The sequence below is a fragment of the Lemur catta genome, chromosome 7 (genome assembly GCF_020740605.2).
Source record: "Lemur catta isolate mLemCat1 chromosome 7, mLemCat1.pri, whole genome shotgun sequence".
Lineage (NCBI taxonomy): Eukaryota > Metazoa > Chordata > Mammalia > Primates > Lemuridae > Lemur > Lemur catta.
In genome coordinates this window covers 59120134-59142542 of record NC_059134.1, presented here as the reverse complement: position 1 = coordinate 59142542, position 22409 = coordinate 59120134, and the positions used below count along the sequence as shown (strand labels likewise).

The window sequence follows — 22409 nt, the reverse complement described above, 5'->3', positions numbered from 1 at the left end:
ATCTTGATTTCTGCAAGGGATTCTATGGCCCTGACCTCACTGGGTCACCATGACTCACTGGGTAGAGGGGGGTTACTGTTTTCATTCCCCTTTCATAGATGAGGAGTCCAAAGCACTCTAGCCTGGGCAGCAGAGTGAGACTCTGTCTCAAAAAAAAAAAAAAGACATCTGCACTCGAATGTTTATAGCAGCACAATTCACAATTGCAAAGATGTAGAAACAATCCAAGTGCCCATCAATACATGAGTGGATTAATAAAATGTGGTATATGTGTACCGTGGAGTTCTACTCAGCCACAAAAAACAATAGTGATGTAGCACCTCTTGTATTGTCCTGGACAGAGCTGGAGCCCATTCTACTAAGTGAAGTATCACAAGAATGGAGGCCGGGTGCGGTGGCTCACGCCTGTAATCCTAGCACTCTGGGAAGCCGAGGTGGGTGAATTTCTCGAGGTCAGGAGTTCGAGACCAGCCTGAGCAAGAGCGAGACCTCATCTCTACTAAAAATAGAAAAAAATTATCTGGACAACTAAAAATATATATAGAAAAAATTAGCCGGGCACGGTGGCGCATGCCTGTAGTCCCAGCTACTCGGGAGGCTGAGGCAGGAGGATCACTTAAGCCCAGGAGTTTGAGGTTGCTGTGAGCTAGGCTGACACCATGGCACTCACTCTAGCCCGGGCAACAAAGTGAGACTCTGTCTCAAAAAAAAAAAAAAAAACACCAACAAGAATGGAAAAACAAGCACCACATGTATTCACCATCAAATTGGTATTAACTGATCAACACTTAGGTGCACATTTAGTAGTAACATTCATCGGTGTCAGGCAGGTGTAGGGGGAGGAGACGATGGGTATATTCACACCTAATGGGTGTGGTGTGCACCATCTGGGGTATGGACATGCTTAAATCTCTGACTCGGGTTGGGCAAAGGCAATATATGTAACCTAAACATTCATACCCCTGTAATATGCTGAAATTTAAAAAAAAAAAAAAAGAGAGAGAGAGTGAGTAAGATTGGTGTCAATTCTTTTTTAACTGTTGGGTAGAATTCACCAGTGAAGCCATCTGGTCCTAGACTTGTCTGTTTGTTGGGAGGTTTTTTGATTACTGATCCAGTTTTTTTACTTGTTAAAGGTCTGCTCAGAATTTCTATTTTTTTCTGGAATCAGTTTTAGACATTTGTGTGGAAATTTGCCCAGTTCCTCTAGATTTATCTAATTTACTGGAGAACAACTGTTCAGTGTTCTCTTGATCCTTTCAATTTCCATAAGGTAGCAATATCTCCACTTTATTTCCTGATTTTAGATAGATTGTTTGCTTGTTTGTTTGAGATTGAGTCGCTCCCTATGTTGCCCAGACTAGACCTGAACTCTTGCATTCAAGCAATCCTGCCTCAGGCTCCTTGGTAGTGGGACTACAGATGCGCACCATCGTGCCTCTTTTTTTATGTGTGTATCTAGCCAACGTTCTGTCAATTTGTTGATCTTTTCAAAGAACCAACTTCGGTTCTATTCATTCTCTTTATTATTTTTCTATTCTATATCATTTACCTCTGATCTAATTTTTATTATTTTCTTCCTTCTGCTGGCTTTGGGTTTACCTTGCTCTTTTTCTAGTTCTTCAGCGTATAAAGTTAGGTTGTTGACTTAAGATCATCTTTTTAAACACAGGCCTTTACATCTATAAATTTCCCCTGAATACTAGTTTCACAGCATACCATAAATTTTGGTATGCTGTGATTTTTATCTCTAATAGCCTCAAAATATTTTCTAATTTCCCTAGTGATTTCTTCTTTGACCCATTAGTTATTTAAGAGTGTGTTGTTTAATTTCCACATATTTGCAAATTTTCCAGTTTCCCTCTGTTAACTGGTTTCTAGCTTTATTCCACTGTGGGCAGAGAAGATACTTTGTATGATTTTGATCTTTTTAAATTTACTGATAATTGTTTACAGTCTAACATATGATCTATCCTAGAGAATGTTTTATGTGCACTTGAGAAGAATGTATATTCTGCTTTGTTGGGTGGAGTGGTCTATATATGCCTACTGTGTCTAGCTGGTTTATAGTATGGTTCACTGGAATAGAATTGATAGTCCAGAGAAAAACCCAAACATCTATGACAAACTGATTTTTGACAAGGGTGCCAACACCATTAAATTGAGAAAGAATAATCCCTTCAACAAATGGTGCTAGGACAAGATTTCCATGTGCAAAAGAATGAAGTTGGACCCCTATCTCATTTCAAATATAAAACTTAACTCAAAATAGCTCAAAGACCTACATTTAACAGCTAAAACTATAAAACTCTTAGAGAAAACATAGGGATGACCTTGAATTTGGCAATGGATTCTTAGAACACCAAAAGCACAACTGAAGAAAAAATAGGTAAAATGGACTTTATCAAAATTTAAAACTTTTATATATCAAAAGACATTATCAAGACTATAAAAGACAACAGAATGGGACAGACATTTGCAAATCATATGTCTGATAAGGGTCTACTACCTGATAAGGTGAACTCTTAAACCTCCACAACAAAGAGACAAACAACCCAATTAAAAATGAGCAAAGGACGTGAATAAGCAGCTCTCTGAGAAGATATATAAATGGTCAACAAGCACATGAAAAGATGCTCAACATCACTAGTCATTAGGGAAATGCAAATTAAAACTACAATGAAATGCTACTTGATACCCAACTAGGATGGCTATAAAACAAACAAACAAACAAAAAACAGAAAATAATAAGTATTGGCCAAGATGTGAAGAAATCAGAACCCTCATACATTGTTGGTAAGAAGAATGTAAAATGGTATACTGGCTGTGGAAAATAGCTTGGCAGTTCTTCAAAAAGTTAAACACAGGATTATTATATGACAAAACCTATAGCCAGTATGCTTTATAAACACAGAGGTAAAAGTCCTTAACAAAATATTAGTAAATCAAATCCAGCAGTATATAAAAAGGACAATACATAATTACCAATGGGGTTTATCTGAGGAATACAGGCACGGTTCAATATTCAAAAATTTAATCAACGTGACTCACATAGAATAAAGGAAAAAAGCCATACGATCATTTCCATAGATGCAGAAAAAATATTTGACAAAATCCAACACCATGACTTAAACAAAAACAAACCAAAAAAAATTTTAAAAAGTCCTCAGGAAACTAGGAATAAAAGAGAACTTCCTTTATTTGATTAAGGGCATCTATGAAAAATCCACAGCTACATATACAATGCTCAAGGTCTCAATGCTTTTCCCCTAAGATCAGGAAGAAAGCAAGGATGTCCACCCTCACCACCTCTATTCAACATTGTGCTGGAGGCCAACATAGTGCAAAAAGGCAAGTAATGAGGCATATCAATTGGAAAATCAAAAGTAAAACCAGGCCGGGTGCGGTGGCTCACGCCTGTAATCCTAGCACTCTGGGAGGCTGAGGCGGGTGGATCGCTCGAGGTCAGGAGTTCGAGACCAGCCTGAGTGAGACCCTGTCTCTACTAAAAATAGAAATAAAAATTATCTGGACAACTAAAAATATATATAGAAAAAATTAGCCGGGCATGGTGGCGCATGCCTGTAGTCCCAGCTACTCGGGAGGCTGAGTAGGATCGCTTAAGCCCAGGAGTTTGAGGTTGCTGTGAGCTAGGCTGATGCCACGGCACTCACTCTAGCCCGGGTAACAAAGTGAGACTCTGTCTCACAAAAAAAAAAAAAGTAAAACCAGCCAGGTGCAGTGGCTCTACAATAAATTTAAAAAATTAGCCAGGCATGGTGGTGCATGCCTATAGTTTCAGCTACTCAGGAGGCTGAGGCACGAGGATCACTTGAGCCCAGGAGATCGAGGCTACAGTGAGCTACAATCACACCACTGTGCTCCAGCCTGGGTGACAGAGCAAGATCTGATCTTAAAAAAAAAAAGGTGCCAGATCAATGAACTGCAAATGTATCATTACACTAAATAAAGAGCTAAAATTAAGTTCCTAAAAGAAAACAGGAAAAATCTTTGTGACACTGGGATAATCAAAAAGTTCTTAAACAGAGAAGGAAAAAGCACAAACCATAGAAAAAAAATTTAATGACACAGATTTCATCAAAATTTAAAGCTTTTACTCCTTAAAAGACACAGTTAAGAAATGACAGGCAACGGACAACGACACTGAAGGCCAAGATCCTCCTCATGGTGCCCTGCAAAAGTGGAAAAACTGTTTTGGCTACCTTTCTGACAGAATTTTCTGATATCACAGAATACAATGTAACCCAAAGAGTAAGGATCCTGGAATTTGAGAACTCATACACAATCTGAGCTATGAGACTGTGGCAGTGACGCAAAGTTTGAGTCCTGCTGGCCGGCCGCAATGAAGAATGCTCATGGAGTGGTGATCATCTTCAATGCTGACATCCCAAATCACCAGAAGGAAATAGAAATGTGGTATTCCTCCCTTGTCCAGCAGCGGTTCTTACAGGATACTCAGTGCCTGGTAATTACACACCACAAACCAGGCTCTGGAGGTGATAACGGAAGACTGTCTTTGTCACCACCCTTGAACAAGCTGAAGCTGGTGCACTCCAATCTTGAGGATGACCTTGAGGAGATCTGGATGGAATTCATAAAGTATTTATAAAGCATAATTAACCCTGTATCTGAGAGCAGAGACAGGGAGGAGATGTCAGTTATTACCTAACTGGCCTTCATCTGGGACTTCCACATCCCAAATGGAATCAACATCTTTCCCAGTGCAGACTTGAAATCTTATCCAGCTACTGATGTTTTCTACTCCCTGTGGCTGTGGAAGAAATTTTCCTATCTACTATAAGGTACCAGTCAGCCAGGGAGTTGACTCATACCATCTATTCTCTGTCCTTAGTTCAGCTGAGAATATCCTATCATTGAATTCTGACTCACTGGCCCCAGACCTTTCCAAAGCTGGAAAATTGGGTTTTTTTTTCCCCTTCACATATGTCAAGTTTTGAAACTTGTGGAATTGTAAATATCATAAACCAATGATACAACAGTAGTTTAATCCATGTGTATTGGTTTGAATGTGATTTTCATTCCCTGATTCACTGAACAAGTATCAACTAGTTGAATATCTGCTATATGTGTGGCACTGTCCTAGCTGCTGACCATACACAGCATAAACAAAAAAGACAAAAATCCTTGCCCTTATAGAACTTGAATTCTATTTTTCTAAATAATAGTAAGGTAGAGACAAAAACTTAAGTACTACATCTTGGGTATGAAAAAAAAAAAAAGATTCTTCATTGTTTGTAACTGGTCTAAATCTCTTAAGTTCCCATCCTCCAGATGAGGCAACCTGGAGTACTTAACAATGCCAAAAGAAGGTATAGTTGATCCTCATTCATGGATTTTATATTTGGGAATTTGCCTACTAGCTAAAATTTATTTATAACTCCAAAATCAATACTGTGATGCTTTCTCAGTTATTTGCAGACATGCACAGAGTGGCAAATAATTTGAATTGCCCCAATGCACACATTCCAGCTGAGGTCAAACAAGGAATGCTCTGCCTTCTTGATTCAGCTGTCATACTGTAAACAAGCATCCTTTTCCATGGTCTACTTTGTTGTCACGTTTTTGCATTTTTGTGGTTCTTGTTAGTGATTTTGCTGTTTAAAATGGCCCCCAAGCACAGTGCTGAAGTGCTATCTAGTGTTTCTAAGTGCAAGAAGGCTGTGTTGTGCCTTATGGAGAAAATACATGTGTTAGATAAGCTTCATTCACGTATGAGTTATAGCGTTGTAGATCATGAGTTCAATATTAATGAATCAATGTATATTAAATGAAATGTCTTTAAAAAGAAACATATAAAAAAAAGAAATGATCAAGCCAAATGATAAAGCAGACTGGAAGAAAAACATATCTGACAGAAGGCTTGGATCAAGAATACACAAAAAACTCTTATACCTCAACAATAAGAAGTCAAACAACCCAATTTTTAAATATGGGCAAAAGATTTGAATAGACACTTCATGATAGAAACTATCCAAATGGTCAGTAACAATGAAAAGATGTTTAACGTCACTAGTCATCAAGGAAATGCAAATTAAAATGAGATACCACTAAACACCAACTAGAATGACTAAAGTTAAGAAAACTAACACTAACAAGTGTTGATAAGGATTTGGCACAATTGGCATGCTCATACATTGCTGATAGGAATGCAAAATGGTACAGCCACTTTGGAAAATATTCTGATAGTTTCTTTTGTCAAAAGACTCTAAGTAATCACACTCCCAGGTATTTATCCAAGAGAAATGAAAACATATGTCCATACAAAGACACATACACAAATGTTTATAGCAGGATTATTTATAATAGCCAGAAACTGGAAACAATGAAATGCCTATCAATTAATGAATGGACAAATAGCGGTTATACTTTATTATGGTTTAAATGTGTGTCCCTCTCCAAAATTAATGTTGAAATTGAACTGCCACTGTAACAGTATTAAGAAGTGGAACCTTTAAGATGTGATTAAGCCATGAGGGCTCTGCCTTCATGGGTGGAATCAATGCTGTTATAAAAGTGTGAATTCAGTCCCCTTCTCTTTCTTTTTGCCCTTCTGCCTTTCCATCATGTGATAATGCATCAAGAGGTCCCTCACCAGATGCCAGCACCTTGATCTTGGACTTCTCAGTCATTAAAACTGTGAGCCAATAAATTTCTCTTCTTTATAAATTATCCAGTCTCAGGTGTTCTGTCATAGCAGCACAAAATGGTCTAAGTCAAGACAAACTCTCACTATGGAAAACTATTTAGCAACTTAAAAAGTGAAATATTAATATACACAACATAGATGAATCTCAAAAACATCATTATACTAAGTAAAAGATGTCAAACATAGTGTACCTACTATATGATTCCATTTATATGAAATTCTAGTAAAGACACAACTATAGTGACAAAAGTAGATCAGCAGTTGTCTGAAGCTGGAGCATCAAAGGGCAAAAGAAAGCTTTTTAGGATGATGGAAATGTTCTATATATTCAGTGTGGTGGTGATTACTCAACTAATACAATTACTAAAATGTATCAAACTCTATACACTTAAAATGGATGAATTTTATTGTATATAAATTATATCTCAATAAGGTTAGTAAAAAATAAAAGTGATAAATACCAAAATAACAAGCATTATTCCTTTATGTACCACTACTTCAGAACCTGCAAAAAACACTGAAATTAAAAAATATATATTGGTTTTTTGTTTCAGAAAACTTAACCTGCTTCCATTTTCTTAAGATTTGATTAGTTTAGGTATCCTCTCTTCCAGAAATCATTACCTGAATCCCTATGCTGGACCAAGTATCTATCTTCGGTACTCTCAAAGCACATATCTGTTTTACTGCTAACTATGTTTCATTGAAAATATCTACATTTGTGTCTACCTCTCTTGTACATCTTTGTAGCCCCAAGCATTAGCTTCATGCTGGCACACAGAAGTTCAATTACACTAAAATGAACCTCTATAAAATGTACACATAAAATATATATACTACTACTGCCAAGTGAAGAAAAATATACTTTTTAAGAAAAAAGCTCAGAAATGTCAAAATAAAAATAAACGGAAAAGAAAGGGCTTATCAATACGAGCACCGTTCGTGTCATTTTAAATTTATGCAAATTTTAGATGTTCATTAAACCTAATTATAATAAGCCACATTAACTTGATGTGCTATTCTTCTAACAGTCCCAAGAACCAAGGAAACCCTCCTCCAGAGAAGGTTTGTAACAGCCTTTAAATTTTTAAAAAGCACTCCTGTATCTTTTATTTTTGTAATGTCTGAAACAAGGTATCTAAGGTCCTAGTAAATACTATTGGTACAAATGCCAAGGCAAAAATGCAAAGAAACATTTCCATTATTAAACCCTTTAAACAGCTCCTAAGGACCTGACAGTCAGACTTTACTGTGCACAGAGCTCATCTTAAATGCAGGCTGTAACATAGTTGCTAGTGGCTAAGGCTGTAATTCCAGTCCAGCTCAGTTGGTCCCACTTGGCATTAGTGAGAAATGCTATGTACACTTTACACCTGGTACAACTAAATACAATAGCACACATGGTATTATCATTTTACTCTGCTTCTCCTAAACAGAAAAGACAGTACAATTTTTCATTTAAAGTAGGAGAGCTAGAATAAAAATGGTGAAATTCTAAATTATGCAATATAGTTTTATACATTCAAAATGTATTTAGAAGGAGCTTAGCCATGGACAGAGCCCCAGAGACTGTCATATTAAAACAGTAATAATAATCCCCCCATGAGTAAAGCACTTTATGCTTTTCAAAGTCCTTTCCCATCTTACCCTATCTACCCTTCATAACAACTTTGTGAGGTAACCAGAATAGGTTATTTCCATTTGATACATGAAGAAAGTACAAATCATGGCAATTAAAAGACACACATAAAATTACTAGTCGTTCTGGTTAGGTAGGAGGAAGAACTGGGAAAAGAACCTAGAATCAATCTTATCTAAGACTCTTTCCACAATACTATGTTGTAAAAGATGGTCATAAAAATGAAACCAATGAAAAAGGACAATGAAACATGATCATAATCAATTTTATATTTACTCCTTGCTTTATCCCCCTTCCCTTCCACTGTCCGCAGTACACCCTCAAACAAGATACCATCATGCCCCAGAATCTAACAGGCTCTTTATTCACTGACATTACTTTCCTATCGAAGAACTCCAAAAGAAAGATACACCAGGGAAGTGGAAAGGGGACAAGTAAAAAATCATAAGACCTACATTTTTCTAATCCTGACATTGGATAAGTATCTTCACCTCTTTCTTTGTGGTTCATATGTTCTATGTCTTTAAAAAGTAGCTGGGCACAGTGGCTCATGCCTATAATCCCAGCATTTTGGGAGACTGAGGTGGGAGGATTGCTGAGGCCAGGAGTTCAAGACCAGCCTGTGCAACAAAGTGAGACTCCATTTCTACAAAAGATAAAAAAATTAGCCAAGCACAGTGGCATGTACCTGTAGTCCCAGCTACTCGAGAGGCTGAGCCAGGAGACTCACCTGAGCCCAGGTATTTAAGGCTGCACTGAGCTAAGACAGCACCACTGCACTCCAGCCTGGTGACAGAGCAAAGACTCTGTCTCTTTAAAAAAAAAAAAAAAAATTAAGTCTTCCCTACCCAACAGATTGTATATTTCCTTTTAAGAATTTTAATTTCATTTTATATATTTAGCCTGTTAGTCAATATGAGATTTATTTTTAACATAATATGAAGTAGGGATCTAATTTTATTTTTCCCCCATTGAGAAGTCAATTGTCCCACACCACTTACTGAATAGTCAATCCATTTCCCATTCATCTGTAATGCTACTGCTGTCATACACCAATTTCTGATACATGTCTGAGTCTTTTTCTGGGTTCTCTAGTCTTTCACTGATCTATTTGTCTATCCCTATGCCAATACCATATGGCTCTAATTATTAAAGCTCTGTAATAGGAATATATATTTGATAAGGTAATTCTCCCAAACATCACCTGATACTTCAGAATTGTCTTGGCTGTTCTTGGATCTTACTCTTACATGTGAAATTTACAGTTTGAAATATTTAATGAGAAAATAATTTTTGAGGTGTTTATTGGAATGACAGAAAATTTAGGCTAGAGAGAGAAATGATACTCTAATACTGGGTCTCTTCATCCATGAATATGGTATGTATTTCTATATTAATGTAGGCCTTCTTTTATGTCCTTCAAAAAGTATTTTTTAATTCTTTCTATAAAGTTTTGGCATACCACTTAAGATTTACTCATGAGTGTCTTTATTATTGGGTATATTTATTATTGTTCTTGTGAATGGGATCTATTACTTTTACAATTTCAAAGAGTATACAAGCAATATTGATTCTATTATGGTGATTTTATAACTAATTATATTGCAACACTCTTCTTAGTTCTTACATTTTGCACCTACTCTTAGATTTTTCTAGCTATACAATCTTATTATTTTAATAATGATGACAATTTTATAATTTTATGTCTCTCTTCTTTCTTTCTTTTTTTTTAGAGACACGGTCTCACTCTGTCACCCAGGTGGAATGCAGTGGTATGATCATAGCTCACTGTAACCTCAAACTCCTTGATTTAGTTTTTATTATTTCCCTCTTATTATATGTTTAAGCATATTTTGCTCTTTTTCTAATTTGTTGAGATGAACATTAAGCCCACTAATTTTTAATCATTCCTATTTTCTTTTTTCTTTTTTTTTTTTTGAGACAGAGTCTCACTTTGTTGCCCGGACTAGAGTGAGTGCTGTGGCATCAGCCTAGCTCACAGCAACCTCAAACTCCTGGGCTTAAGCGATCCTACTGCCTCAGCCTCCCGAGTAGCTGGGACTACAGGCATGCGCCACCATGCCCAGCTAATTTTTTTTTTCTATATATATTTTTAGTTGTCCAGATAATTTATTTCTATTTTTAGTAGAGACAGGGTCTCGCTCAGGCTGGTCTCGAACTCCTGACCTCGAGCGATCCACCCGCCTCGGCCTCCCAGAGGGCTAGGATTACAGGCATGAGCCATCACGCCTGGCCATCATTCCTATTTTCTAACAAATTCCTTAAAAGCTACAAATTTCCTTTTGACTCATGTATACCCTGTAAGTTTTGTTATACAGGGCATTCATTATTGTGTGTCATTTAGTAATTTTCATAATGATTTCTACTTTAACTCAGAAACAGTTTTGTTTGTTTTTAGTTTCCAAGCACAAGTAGGGGAGGATGGAAGGAAAGTTTCAACAGTTTATTGTGAAATTTTTCAATCATATAGCAAAGAATTTTACAGTTAGCACTATTATAGCCACCACCGAGATTCTGCCATACATTTTATTATACTTGCTTTATCACATAACTCTTCATTTACCCATCTCTCCAGCCATTCATTAATCCATCTTATTTTTGGTGACTTTAAAGCAAATTGTGGGGCCAGGAGCATTGGCTCACACCTGTAATCCCAGCACTCTGGGAGGCCGAGGCAGGAGGATTGCTTGAGGCCAGGAGTTTCAGACCAGCCTGAGCAAGAAGAGTGAGACCTCATCTCTACAAAAAGTAGAAAAATTAGCCGGGCATGATAGTATGCACCTGTAATCCCAGCTACGCAGGAGGCTGAGGCAGGAGAATCACTTAATCCCAGGAGTTTGAGGTTTATAGTGAGCTATGATGACACCACTGCACTCTAGCCTGGGTGACAGAGCAAGACCCTGTCTCAAAAAAAAAAAAGGCAAATTGTAGACATTTGTACTCTTCCTTCTAAATACTTCAGCATGCACAGTATTAACCAGAGTCCAAAATTTCTTTAGTTTTTTATGTAAAACTACATACAATAAAATGCATAAATATATACATTATCTGAGTTGTGACAAATGTACACATCTGTGTAATCCAAACACCTATCAAGATATAAAATGACAGCATCAACCCAGAAAAGTTCCCTCATGCTCCATTCTAGTCAATGCCCACCCTTAACCTCCAAAGAAAACCACTCCTACATTTATTTCTTTTCTACCACAAATTAGTTTTGCCTGTTCTAGAACTTAATTGGAATCATACAGTATGTATTCCTTTTGTATCTGGCTTCTTTCATTCAGCATGTTTCTGAGAGTCACCCACATTGACTGCATCCATAATTCACTCCTTCTCATTGCTGAGTGGTACATACGGAGATTTTTCTCCATTGGGGGGAGGAAGAGGATGTTATCTCTTTATTATTAATTTTTATTTTCATTGCATTGTGCTCAGAGTATATGATGATAATATTATAATGATGATAGGAAACATTAACTAAGTCCTCACCATATAAAAGGCATTGTTCTGAACTCTGCCTCTCACAATTCTGAGGGACCACTATTATCATCTCCATTTTACAGATTAGAAAACTAGGGCACAGAAGTATTTGATAACTTACCCAAGGTCATACAACTAGGGGGAACCCCAATTTGGCTCCTGAGCCTCTCTTAACTTCATGTACTACACAAAATGTATGGCATCAATTCCATGGAATTCTTTGAGACTTCCTTTACAGGCTAATAAATAAATAATCAATTTTTCTGTTTATAAAGAATTCATACTCTCTATACCAGATATAGAACTCTGTATGCAACTAATTAAGCTTCTTAATTATGGAACTCAAATCTATATACTTTTAATTTTTTTATTTGCTTGATATATCCATTTCAGAGAGAGGTATGTTAAAATCTCCCACTATGATTACAGATCTATGGATTCTCCTTACAATTTTGTAATTTGTACTTTTTATATTTCAAATGTGTGTTGTTAGGTAAATAAATCTGCATGCATGTTGTGCTTCCAAATGGATTATTCCATTCACTTACAAGTATCTTCATCCCTATTAATGATTAGACTCCAATCTTATTTAATAATAATACAATACCATTTTTCTTTCTAGAAGTGTTTCCTTGAATATTTTATTGCTTTGTTTTCAATTTTCAGTATCATTATGCTTTTTAGATATCTTACAAGTATGTACCAATTTAGATTTATAATTTTTAGGTTAAAAAAAGTAAAGTTAAAAAGCAATAAACTGGGGGGAAGTACTTAAAATAAATAAAATTAACAGCCTAAAATATAAAAAACTTTTAAAAAATAAGAAAAATTAACATTCAAATAGAAAATCAGACTAAGGACAGATTAGCAAAGTAAGGGTGATTAACAAAATACATAAAATAATGTCACAAAGTCAAATATGAAAAAAATCCAAACTTGCTAATAACCAAAGAAATCCAGAACTCAAGCAATAAAATCATTTTGCCTATCACAATGACCAATATTAGAACAATATTAGAATAATGATAATACATGTTGCCAGGTTTGGAAATAAGGTACCTACATAGTGGTGGAGGTAATTTTGGCAGAAAGTATAATAGCCATTTATACATTTATTTAACCCATCAATTCTATTTCTTATAATTTATCCTTAAAAAGTTACATAAATACACAAGGATGTGAATAAGAACACTGAAAATTACATACTATAGTGTAGTATATGGTCTTCATGCAAACAAAGAAAAATAAAACTTGAGTTTTAAGAACAAGAAGTCTACATTTTAGAAATCTATTAAATATTTATTGTCCAACAATGTCTCATTCAGTAACAAACATTTCCTCAGTATCTATATACCAGGCTCTGAAATATACAAAGATAAAAAAACAGTCTTGCTCTCAAAAAGCTCACAGTCTGGAGGGGAAGACATACCAAAAAACAAATGATTAACATACAATGTGATGAGTATTCTAACAGTGACAAATACTGGGTGTTAACGGAGGACACAGGCAGTCAAAAACATAGGCTCCCTATGAAATCTGATCTGGTACCCCTCGAGTCAATTTTGTTGTTTGTTGTTCAATGTTTGTTTAGAAAAGAGGCAGTGGGCTGCTAAGAAGAGGAAGGACAGTAAATAATGGCCACTAGTTGCAGGGCTCAGCCTCTTCTCTTTCCCAGCAATTTAGCTCTGGCTCGAAACTTGCATATCATACTAAAACTTACTCCTAATTTTACTAAACTTTCTTAAAAGGCAATTAAGCATATCCCTTGGGATCAATCTCTCTCTCTCTCTCTCTCTCACTCTCTCTCTCTCTCTCTCTCTCTCTCTCTCCCCTACTCACGCGCGCGCACACACACCCACACCAAGAAAATTGTTTCTATTTATTTCTCTCATCCTTATCCCAGAAGGAGCTCTGGTAAATGCAATTTTCTCCCTCATTTCATATTTCAAATACTGTTTTGTTACACCCCACTCAGCTAGATAATCCATTATTCCAACTCTGCACAGAGGAAGGATACCTAAAAAGGAAAAAGAGAAGGAGGGGTACCAGAAAAGGCTTCCTGGATTAAAGTGTTATAAATATATAACCTTAAAAGAATAAAAAAATCAAAAATTAAAACTGTGATCTTAGACAAATCAGTGAATCTTTCTGGGCTTTCCCTCACCTATATGAAGTGAATAATAATATCTACCTATTTGGTTACTTAGATTTAAATGAAATAATAATAATTAAAAAAGAAAATGAATCAAATTTTATGTTTTATCAAAGAAAAATAATGACACTTTGATAGTAAATGACTCCCAAACTCTTACAGGTACAAAAATTGCCACATATCAGAGGCCTAAGACTATAGGAAGAAATATTGAGACACAGACTCTGCTACAGCTAAGTGCACCCTAGTGGCCTCAGAGAAAAAAACCACCCCACAAGGAAAGCTAGTACATAGGCAACCCTTCAGTAGCAGATGGCACTATCCTACACAAAGATGTCACCATTTAGCCATCTTCTCACTTGGTCTGCTCTTCAGAACACAGGCATGGCTATTTGTAAAAGCTGGCCTGAAGCAGAGATGAACCACATGGCTAAGGAATAGAAACTTAAATTGCCTTTGTAAAATTAAACAGGCAAAATTAGAAAACTAGTGTTCATGATGGCAAAAAGGAAGAAATATTTCATTAATGGCATTAATCTAGTCCAATGAAGGCATGGCAAAATTTGAAGTATCTATTACTCAGATGCCCCGAAGATGGTATTTTTTTAAACTAGGTACACTTAGAAAAAAATGTCTGTATTGGACTCTGTGAAATTGCTAAGAATGAATCTGCCATCCTAAAGTGCATTACACTCTATGAAAGAGTGCAAGAAATAGCTTTATAGTATGGCTGGAAGTATAGTATAGCATTTGGAAACAATCTACAAAATATACAGAATAAGTAAATGTCATTTAGTCTCATTGCTAAATGTTTTAATACTGTATAATACAAGTTATATTTAGGATATGCACAGTTTCTCTTAATCACCAAACATTTATGAAGCCATAAGCAGCCTAATCCTTCCTTGTCCTACCAAAAGAAATAACAAAATAATTAATTTAAAAAGACATATAAAGTATATATTTTTAATTAATTAAATCACATACACACGAAAGGGAGAGAAACACCTTATAAACAAGCCAAACCAACACTCTCTTATTAATCTATCATTCAGTAAAATAAACTTGAAAAATCACCAATTATTTCACTGACATTTTCAACCTACAACAAATTTAAGGTTGATGATCCAATTAATAAATTTGTACATCTTGGAATTCTACCTCTCCCACAGTATCTCTTAGCCAAGCCAGTATTTCCTGAAATGTCTGAGGTCAGAAAAAAGATCTGAAGTGCACACTAAACAAAAGTGATAACTCCTAGAACAGCAGTTCTCATCTTTAACTACAAATGAGAATCACCTGCTATGGCTTTTAAAAACACACATGCCCAGGCCTCTCCCCGAATCATCTACCAACTGAGAATCTTAAGAGTAGGGCCTGGGGATCTGTAACGTAAATTGCACAGGTGACAGTTGCTTTTACAAAGCATTGCTGGCACTTGTATTTGAATAAGCTGTGTTTAATTCTGGGAATTAAAAATATTTCAAAGATTATGTCATCATCACATCATAATGGCAATATTCAGGAAGTTGAAAATACTGTATAATCTTTTTCATCATATAACTATCCCCCTCTACCACTTCACAACAAAGCCTGGGGAGCATCACGTATCAGACTTATCAAATGCTGTCTACACAGAGCTGCTTGTTCTCTAGTTACATGCATCAGAAAACTGACTCTTATTTTAATGGTTAACCTTTAAACTTCTTTGCCTTTCAGATTTGATCCATTATAAATCAAGAGAAATAATGTCATCAAACTGAGTTACCTAAAAAAGATAATCTTATCACAAAGAAACTGAAGTCTGTCATAAATAGGCCTTATCGGAATGGAATCATAGAAATCCTCCAATGCTTTTTATCATAACATTCTTTATGTACAACTTAGATCAATTTAGCAAAAATTGATAGGCAATAGAAGACTACTATGTTCTCTCATTTTTCAAAAGTGTTGCTGTCATAGTTCACAAAAATATAAATAGGGATGCATAGGAGTTAAGACCCCTAACTAAGACTGCATTGTCTTTCTCTCTTTTTTTTTAAGAGACAAGATCTCCTCTGTCGTCCAAGAGTACAGTGGTGCTATGATAGTTCACTGCAACCTCAAACTCCTGGGCTCAAGTGATCCTCCTGCCTCAGTCTCCAAAGTTGCTGGGACTACACAGGCATACATCACCATGCCCAGCTAATTTTTTATTTTTTTAAAGCCAGGGTCTCACTATGTTGTCCATGGTGGTCCTGCATTCCTGGCCTCAAGCAATCTTCCCCTCTCTGTCTCCCAAAGTGCTGGGAATACATGTGTGAGCCGCCACACCTGGCCCTCTTTTTTTTTTTTTAAGACTATTTTCAAATAAAAATATAACTTTCCATTCAAATTTATCAATATTAATCAACTTGCCAAAATCATCTTGTCAGCAGATCTATAATCAAGTTCACCTTTGCACACCATGATTTTAAATGTTTTCATCTTGTTTATGACCCAGTTTAACATGCCTAGTATTCTTTTCCAGGAAAAAAGTGAGAGACATTCATTAGTCAGACAACTCTTTATTAAAGTGGAACATATGTTCCTTTGAGATCATGACAGAGAACACATATTAAACATTTTAATCAAATGAAAATTTTTAGGCCGGGCGCGGTGGCTCACGCCTGTAATCCTAGCTCTGGGAGGCCGAGGCGGGTGGATCGCTCGAGGTCAGGAGTTCGAGACCAGCCTGAGCAAGAGTGAGACCCCGTCTCTACTAAAAATAGAAAGAAATTATCTGGCCAACTAAAAATATATATACAAAAAAAAAATTAGCCAGGCATGGTGGCTCATGCCTGTAGTCCCAGCTACTCGGGAGGCTGAGGCAGTAGGATCGCTTAAGCCCAGGAGTCTGAGGTTGCTGTGAGCTAGGCTGACGCCATGGCACTCACTCTAGCCCGGGCAACAGAGCGAGACTCTGTCTCAAAAAAAAAAAAAAAAAAAAATGAAAATTTTTGATATTTGTATAAGATGCAAATATAAGTTAACATACAATTTTTACTACATTTGCCTTTAAACATTTTGAGTGCAAGATACATCTCATCCTTCAATTATGTTGTACATCTAAAAGATACATCATAAATCTTTCACAGCATTCTTCCTGGCAGAGTCACATAAAATTAAACACTCCTTTGTTAAAACGATGCTGACACATAACATATAGGAGGTTTGAAGACTTAATTTTAATACATGTGTACTAATATATCAAAATTAGACCTAGATCAATGACAAAATACACCAGAACAAAATAGGCCATTGTCAAAGCTATTTTTAAAATTTTATAAACTAACAGAACTTTGAAAACCTAGTTATTTTCCTGAGAGTAATTTGGGACTATTGTGTCTCTTCAGAATATTTGTTCTCATGTTCTGCAAAACAAAACAATGAAATTGGAAAATAACAATTTATTTTCTAGGTAAGAAGCACTTCAACAACTTTTATAAACCTATTGGCTTCAAACTTGTAAAGAAATTTTTTTACTAAAGAGAGTTTACTAACTAATATAAAGTAGCATGAGATTATACACTTGCTACCACCAATATGAGCTGATTCTAAGCTATTCGTGGAGTATATTTTATTTTAGGTACATTGCCAAAGGTAAAAATAAACATAATTACTTGACCAGAAACAAATCTTGCTGTAACACATAGCAAGACTTTAGCTCTATTCAGAAACTGGGTATCCTTCACTTGTCACCACAAAACTGCCTGGTCGTAACTTAAGACAAAAAAGGCATTTTCAACTGTGGAAATATCTCAAAATGTAACCTAAACACCAGATACAATTATCAGAAGAGCCAAGAGATCCACAAAAGTCCAGTGTTTGACACAACACTTCAACAATCCTAGAGCTGAAAAAACACGAAACTCCAGACCATGGATCTTCTTCCACCCAGTACTAATCAGCCAGACTGAAAGATCTGCAAGACACTGAAACTTACACCTCTTCTTTGGTATCTATTCCAAGTAGTAGTTCTTGAAATAAGATAGTATACACTCCATCCACAGCGTCTTGTCATGGTGGGGACTGAAAATGCTGTGCCCCAATTATTTAAAATAATCCTGAGTGAAAAACATCTGTCTTCTACTTTTAAGGAAATTGAGGACAGGTATCAAAACCAAAGAAAAGATGGTCCTATGTTCAACAGATTTCTGCCAAGATCTAACAAGGGGTGAGAAGATAAATATATGTCTAAAATAGGCTCTCTTATTTCTTGGAAATACTATGAAAATTTCACTTCATTTCAATCACTAAATCATATACCTTTAGAAATAGTTTTTATGAGAGAGCTCAGATTTTGAAGTCGGGTATATATCAGGTTCAAATCCAGCTTCCACTTCTTCGTTCTTCAATCTTGGGCCACTTAACCACTCTAAGCCTTAGTCTCCTCATTTATAAAATGGGAATAATAATAATAGAATGCATAGATGCTGTGAGGATTTGAGATATAATTAATGTTCAATAATAAGCATTGACAAGTATGTGGCAAAATCAGAACCCTCATACACTGCTGGTGAAAATGTAAAATGGTGCAAAAACTTTGGAAAATAGTTTAGCAGTTCCTTAAATAGTTAAACATAGAGTTACTATACTACCCAGAAATTCCACTTCCAGGTATAAATCCAAGAGAAATGAAAACACATATGCATGAAAAAACTTTACATGAATGCTCATCACAATCTTATTTATAACAGCAAAAAGTGGAAATAACCCAAATGTCCATTGACTGATGAATGTATTAATAAATGTGGTATATCTATATGATGAAATATTATTTAGCAATAAAAAGAAATGAAGTATTGATACATGCTACAAATGTTGATGAACCTTAGAAACATGCTAAGTGAAAGAAGCCAGTCACAAAGGAACACATATTGTATTATTCCATTTACATAAAATGTCCAAAATAAGCAAATCTATAGAATCAAAAAATAAATCAGTGGCTGCCTAGGCCTGGGCAAATCGGGAGAAAGTGGAGAGGTGATGACTAAGGGGTACAGGCCTTCTTTTTGGGGTAATAAAAATGTTCTAAAACTGACTGTGGTAATGGATGTACAACTCTGTGAATATACTAAAAGCCACTGAATTATACATTTTATATTGGTGAATTACATGATGTGTAAATTATATTTCAATAAATCTGTTCTAAAAATTCCTATGCTACAGTGTACATACAATCATATATGAAATATCCAAACTCATATCCAAAAACAGAGGATTAATTAAGATTATATAGGCCGGGCGCGGTGGCTCACGCCTGTAATCCTAGCACTCTGGGAGGCCGAGGCGGGTGGACTGCTCGAGGTCAGGAGTTTGAGACCAGCCTGAACAAGACCCTGTCTCTACTAAAAATAGAAATAAATTATCTGGACAACTAAAAATATATATAGAAAAAATTAGCCGGGCATGGTGGCGCATGCCTGTAGTCCCAGCTACTTGGGAGGCTGAGGCAGTAGGATCGCTTAAGCCCAGGAGTTTGAGGTTGCTGTGAGCTAGGCTGACGCCACGGCACTCACTCTAGCCCAGGCAACAAAGTGAGACTCTGTCTCAAAAAAAAAAAAAAAAAAGATTATATAGATATTAAATATGTATAAATACATCATCTTAATTATGTATTTAAAAACAGTACAATATCTTCCTAGAATAGATTTGAGAAGCATATTTCCATTTCCAACCATGAGGAAATAAATGATACCAGACTAGCCCTCCCCAGGTAATATGTATAAAACTGGACAAAATATATGACTCTATTATTTTCAGGTACTAAACAACAGGCAGCACAAGAAGTGCATACCATTCACTCCAGTGTTCTGTGTATGACACTTTCCTAACTACACCACAAGGAGGTAGAACCTAAGCCCAAGCATGATCCTGTCACTGAGCTAAGATACAGAGATCAGAGTTCTGGGTTACTGCAGTAGCTATTAATAGAATTTATAAGACAGGGTACTGTAGAAAAGACATCAATGCAAAAGGGGTGGCCCCAGAAGTCTGCATGGGGATTCCTTGAGTGCCCTTGGCTGTGGGTAGTGCTACACATAAGCCAGGGCAGGACTCCATGAGGGCTAGTAGAGTTGCTGCTGGAAGCCTGAGAGCTAAACAGATACAAGAAGTGGCTCTCTGCTGGAAGACATTGGAATTCAAGTCCATTTGGAACAGAGAGACATTGCTGCACACCTTGGGCACTCAGGCTTTCAGCTAAAACCCTAGAAAAGTCATACACTAGAGTAAAGGCCAAGTCTTAGAACAAAAACCAAAACTTAAATATAATTGCCACAACATATGATAAAATCAATCCTGAAAGGATCAAAAACAATTTCACGCCTGCCAAAACAAAACTCAACACTCTTTAAAAAAAGACAATACAATGACATTCCTATAATGTTTCATCCACAATGTCCTAATAATCAAAAATCACCAGATATGCAAATAAGCAGGCAAATTTGACCCATAATCAGGGGGAAAAAACAGTCAACAGAAACAGATGACGAGATGATTCCAATGTTGGAAACAGCAGGAAAGAACTTTAAAACAGCTATTATAAATACATTCAATCACTTAAAGGCACAATATCAGAAATGAAAACTTCACTAGATGGGCTTAACAGTAGATTGAAAACTACAAAAGAAAGGGCCAATGAACTAGAAAACAGATCAATACAAATTATCCAATCTGAAGAACACAGAGTATTATCAAACAGTTTAACATAAGTGTAATGGGAGTCCAAACAAAAAGAGAGTGAGCATAGGGCAGGAAAATAATCTTTGAAGAAATAATTGCCAAAAGTTTCCCAGGTTTTTTTTAAAAAACATCAACCTATTGATCCAAAAAGCTCCAAACAAGGTAATTACAGTTACCACACTACTCACATCACACCCAAAACTGTAGGAAATCAAAGGGTAAAGAGAAAAAAAGCTATCAGGCAGGGAACGGCACATTACATAGAAGTAAACAGGAATATAAATAATAGCTGACTTCTAATCAGAAACAATGAAGGCCAAAGACAATGGAGCTTCCAACTGTCAACCCAGAATTCTATATCCAAAAACATATCCTTCAAAAATGAGGGTGGTTTGAATCCAGCTCTCCTACTTTCCAGCAAGATGGCCTGTGCCTCAGTTTACTCATAATGAGAAATTAAATGAGAATTTATAATTGTAGCCACTTCACTAAAAAAGGATTAAGAGATAATATATGTCCAATACTTATAAAAAGTATGTAAGACAGGCAGCATTAAATAAAAGGCAGCAGCTATAAAAAAAAAATGAGGGTGAATTTCAGATAAATGAAAGCTAAGAGAATTGGTGGCAGCAGAATTACACTAAAAATGCTGAAGAAAGCTCTTCAGGATGAAAGGAAATGATACCAGATGGAAACTCAAACCTGTATGTTGGTCTTAGGAAAGAAAGAAGAGAGTCAGAATTGGTGAATATAAGACTTTTTTCCTTCTCTTAATCTCTTTAAAAAATAAAGCAAAAGTAACATTGTATTATGAGGTTTATAAGTATGCAGCACAAAGTCTGGGATGCAGTAACTGTAATTAGACTACTGTAAGGTCTTATGTAAAATGGTACAACATTAACTCTAAGCAGACAGTGATAAATTAAGAATGCATGATAGGCCAGGCGCGGTGGCTCACGCCTGTAATCCTAGCACTCTGGGAGGCCAAGGCGGGTGGATCATTTGAGCTCAGGAGTTCGAGACCAGCCTGAGCAAGAGTGAGACCCTGTCTCTACTAAAAATAGAAAGAAATTAGCTGGAAAACTAAAACTATATAGAAAAAATTAACCTGGCATGGTGGCGCATGCCTGTAGTCCCAGCTACTCAGGAGGCCGAAGCAGGAGGATTGCTTGAGCCCAGGAGTTTGAGGTTGCTGTGAGATAGGCTGATGCCACAGCACTCTAGCCTGGGCAACAGAGCGAGACTCTGTCTCAAAAAAAAAAAAAAAAAAAAAAGAATACATGATGTAATCCTTAGAACAAGCACTTTAAAAACAGAGGAACAGCTAAAAATGCAAGGCAAGACATAAAATGGAATACTAACAATATTCAATGATTAATAACTCAATATAACTAAGGAAAACTATTACAGACAATATCACTTTTAGTAAAAAAGACCAAACAATTCCCCCACAGAAGAAGTTGGCCAATAATGCAAAATGGATTTTACAACAGAAACAATGTTTTAACTGATGACTATGACACAAAACCTTTGGATAACGATAGCTAAAATAAAATTTGAGGTTGGACAGGAATCTAACCACCTAATATGTTTGCTTGTGTGGGGACAAAAGAATTCCACAATGCAAAAAGAAAGGAACACAGTAGTACATAAACCCTGTTTCCCCAACTCTGAGCTATAACCAACTGGAAACCAGTCATTTTATGAAGGAAACCTTAGTA

The 22409-nt window shown here is 36.1% G+C and overlaps 2 protein-coding genes across 2 annotated transcripts in view; one reads left to right on the top strand and one right to left on the bottom strand.

Annotated features, from left to right (window-relative positions):
• Positions 1–22409, bottom strand: part of FCHSD2 (FCH and double SH3 domains 2) — a 251191-nt gene that overhangs the window by 215670 nt on the left and 13112 nt on the right. The window lies entirely within an intron of this gene.
• Positions 4364–4630, top strand: LOC123641066 (intraflagellar transport protein 22 homolog). The gene has a single exon (XM_045555522.1). The coding sequence runs from the start codon at positions 4364–4366 to the stop codon at positions 4628–4630; it is 267 nt and encodes an 88-aa protein (XP_045411478.1).

Excerpts from the sequence above, each read along its gene's own strand:
- LOC123641066 (XM_045555522.1), top strand. The coding sequence starts at position 4,364 with ATGAAGAATGCTCATGGAGTGGTGATCATCTTCAATGCTGACATCCCA.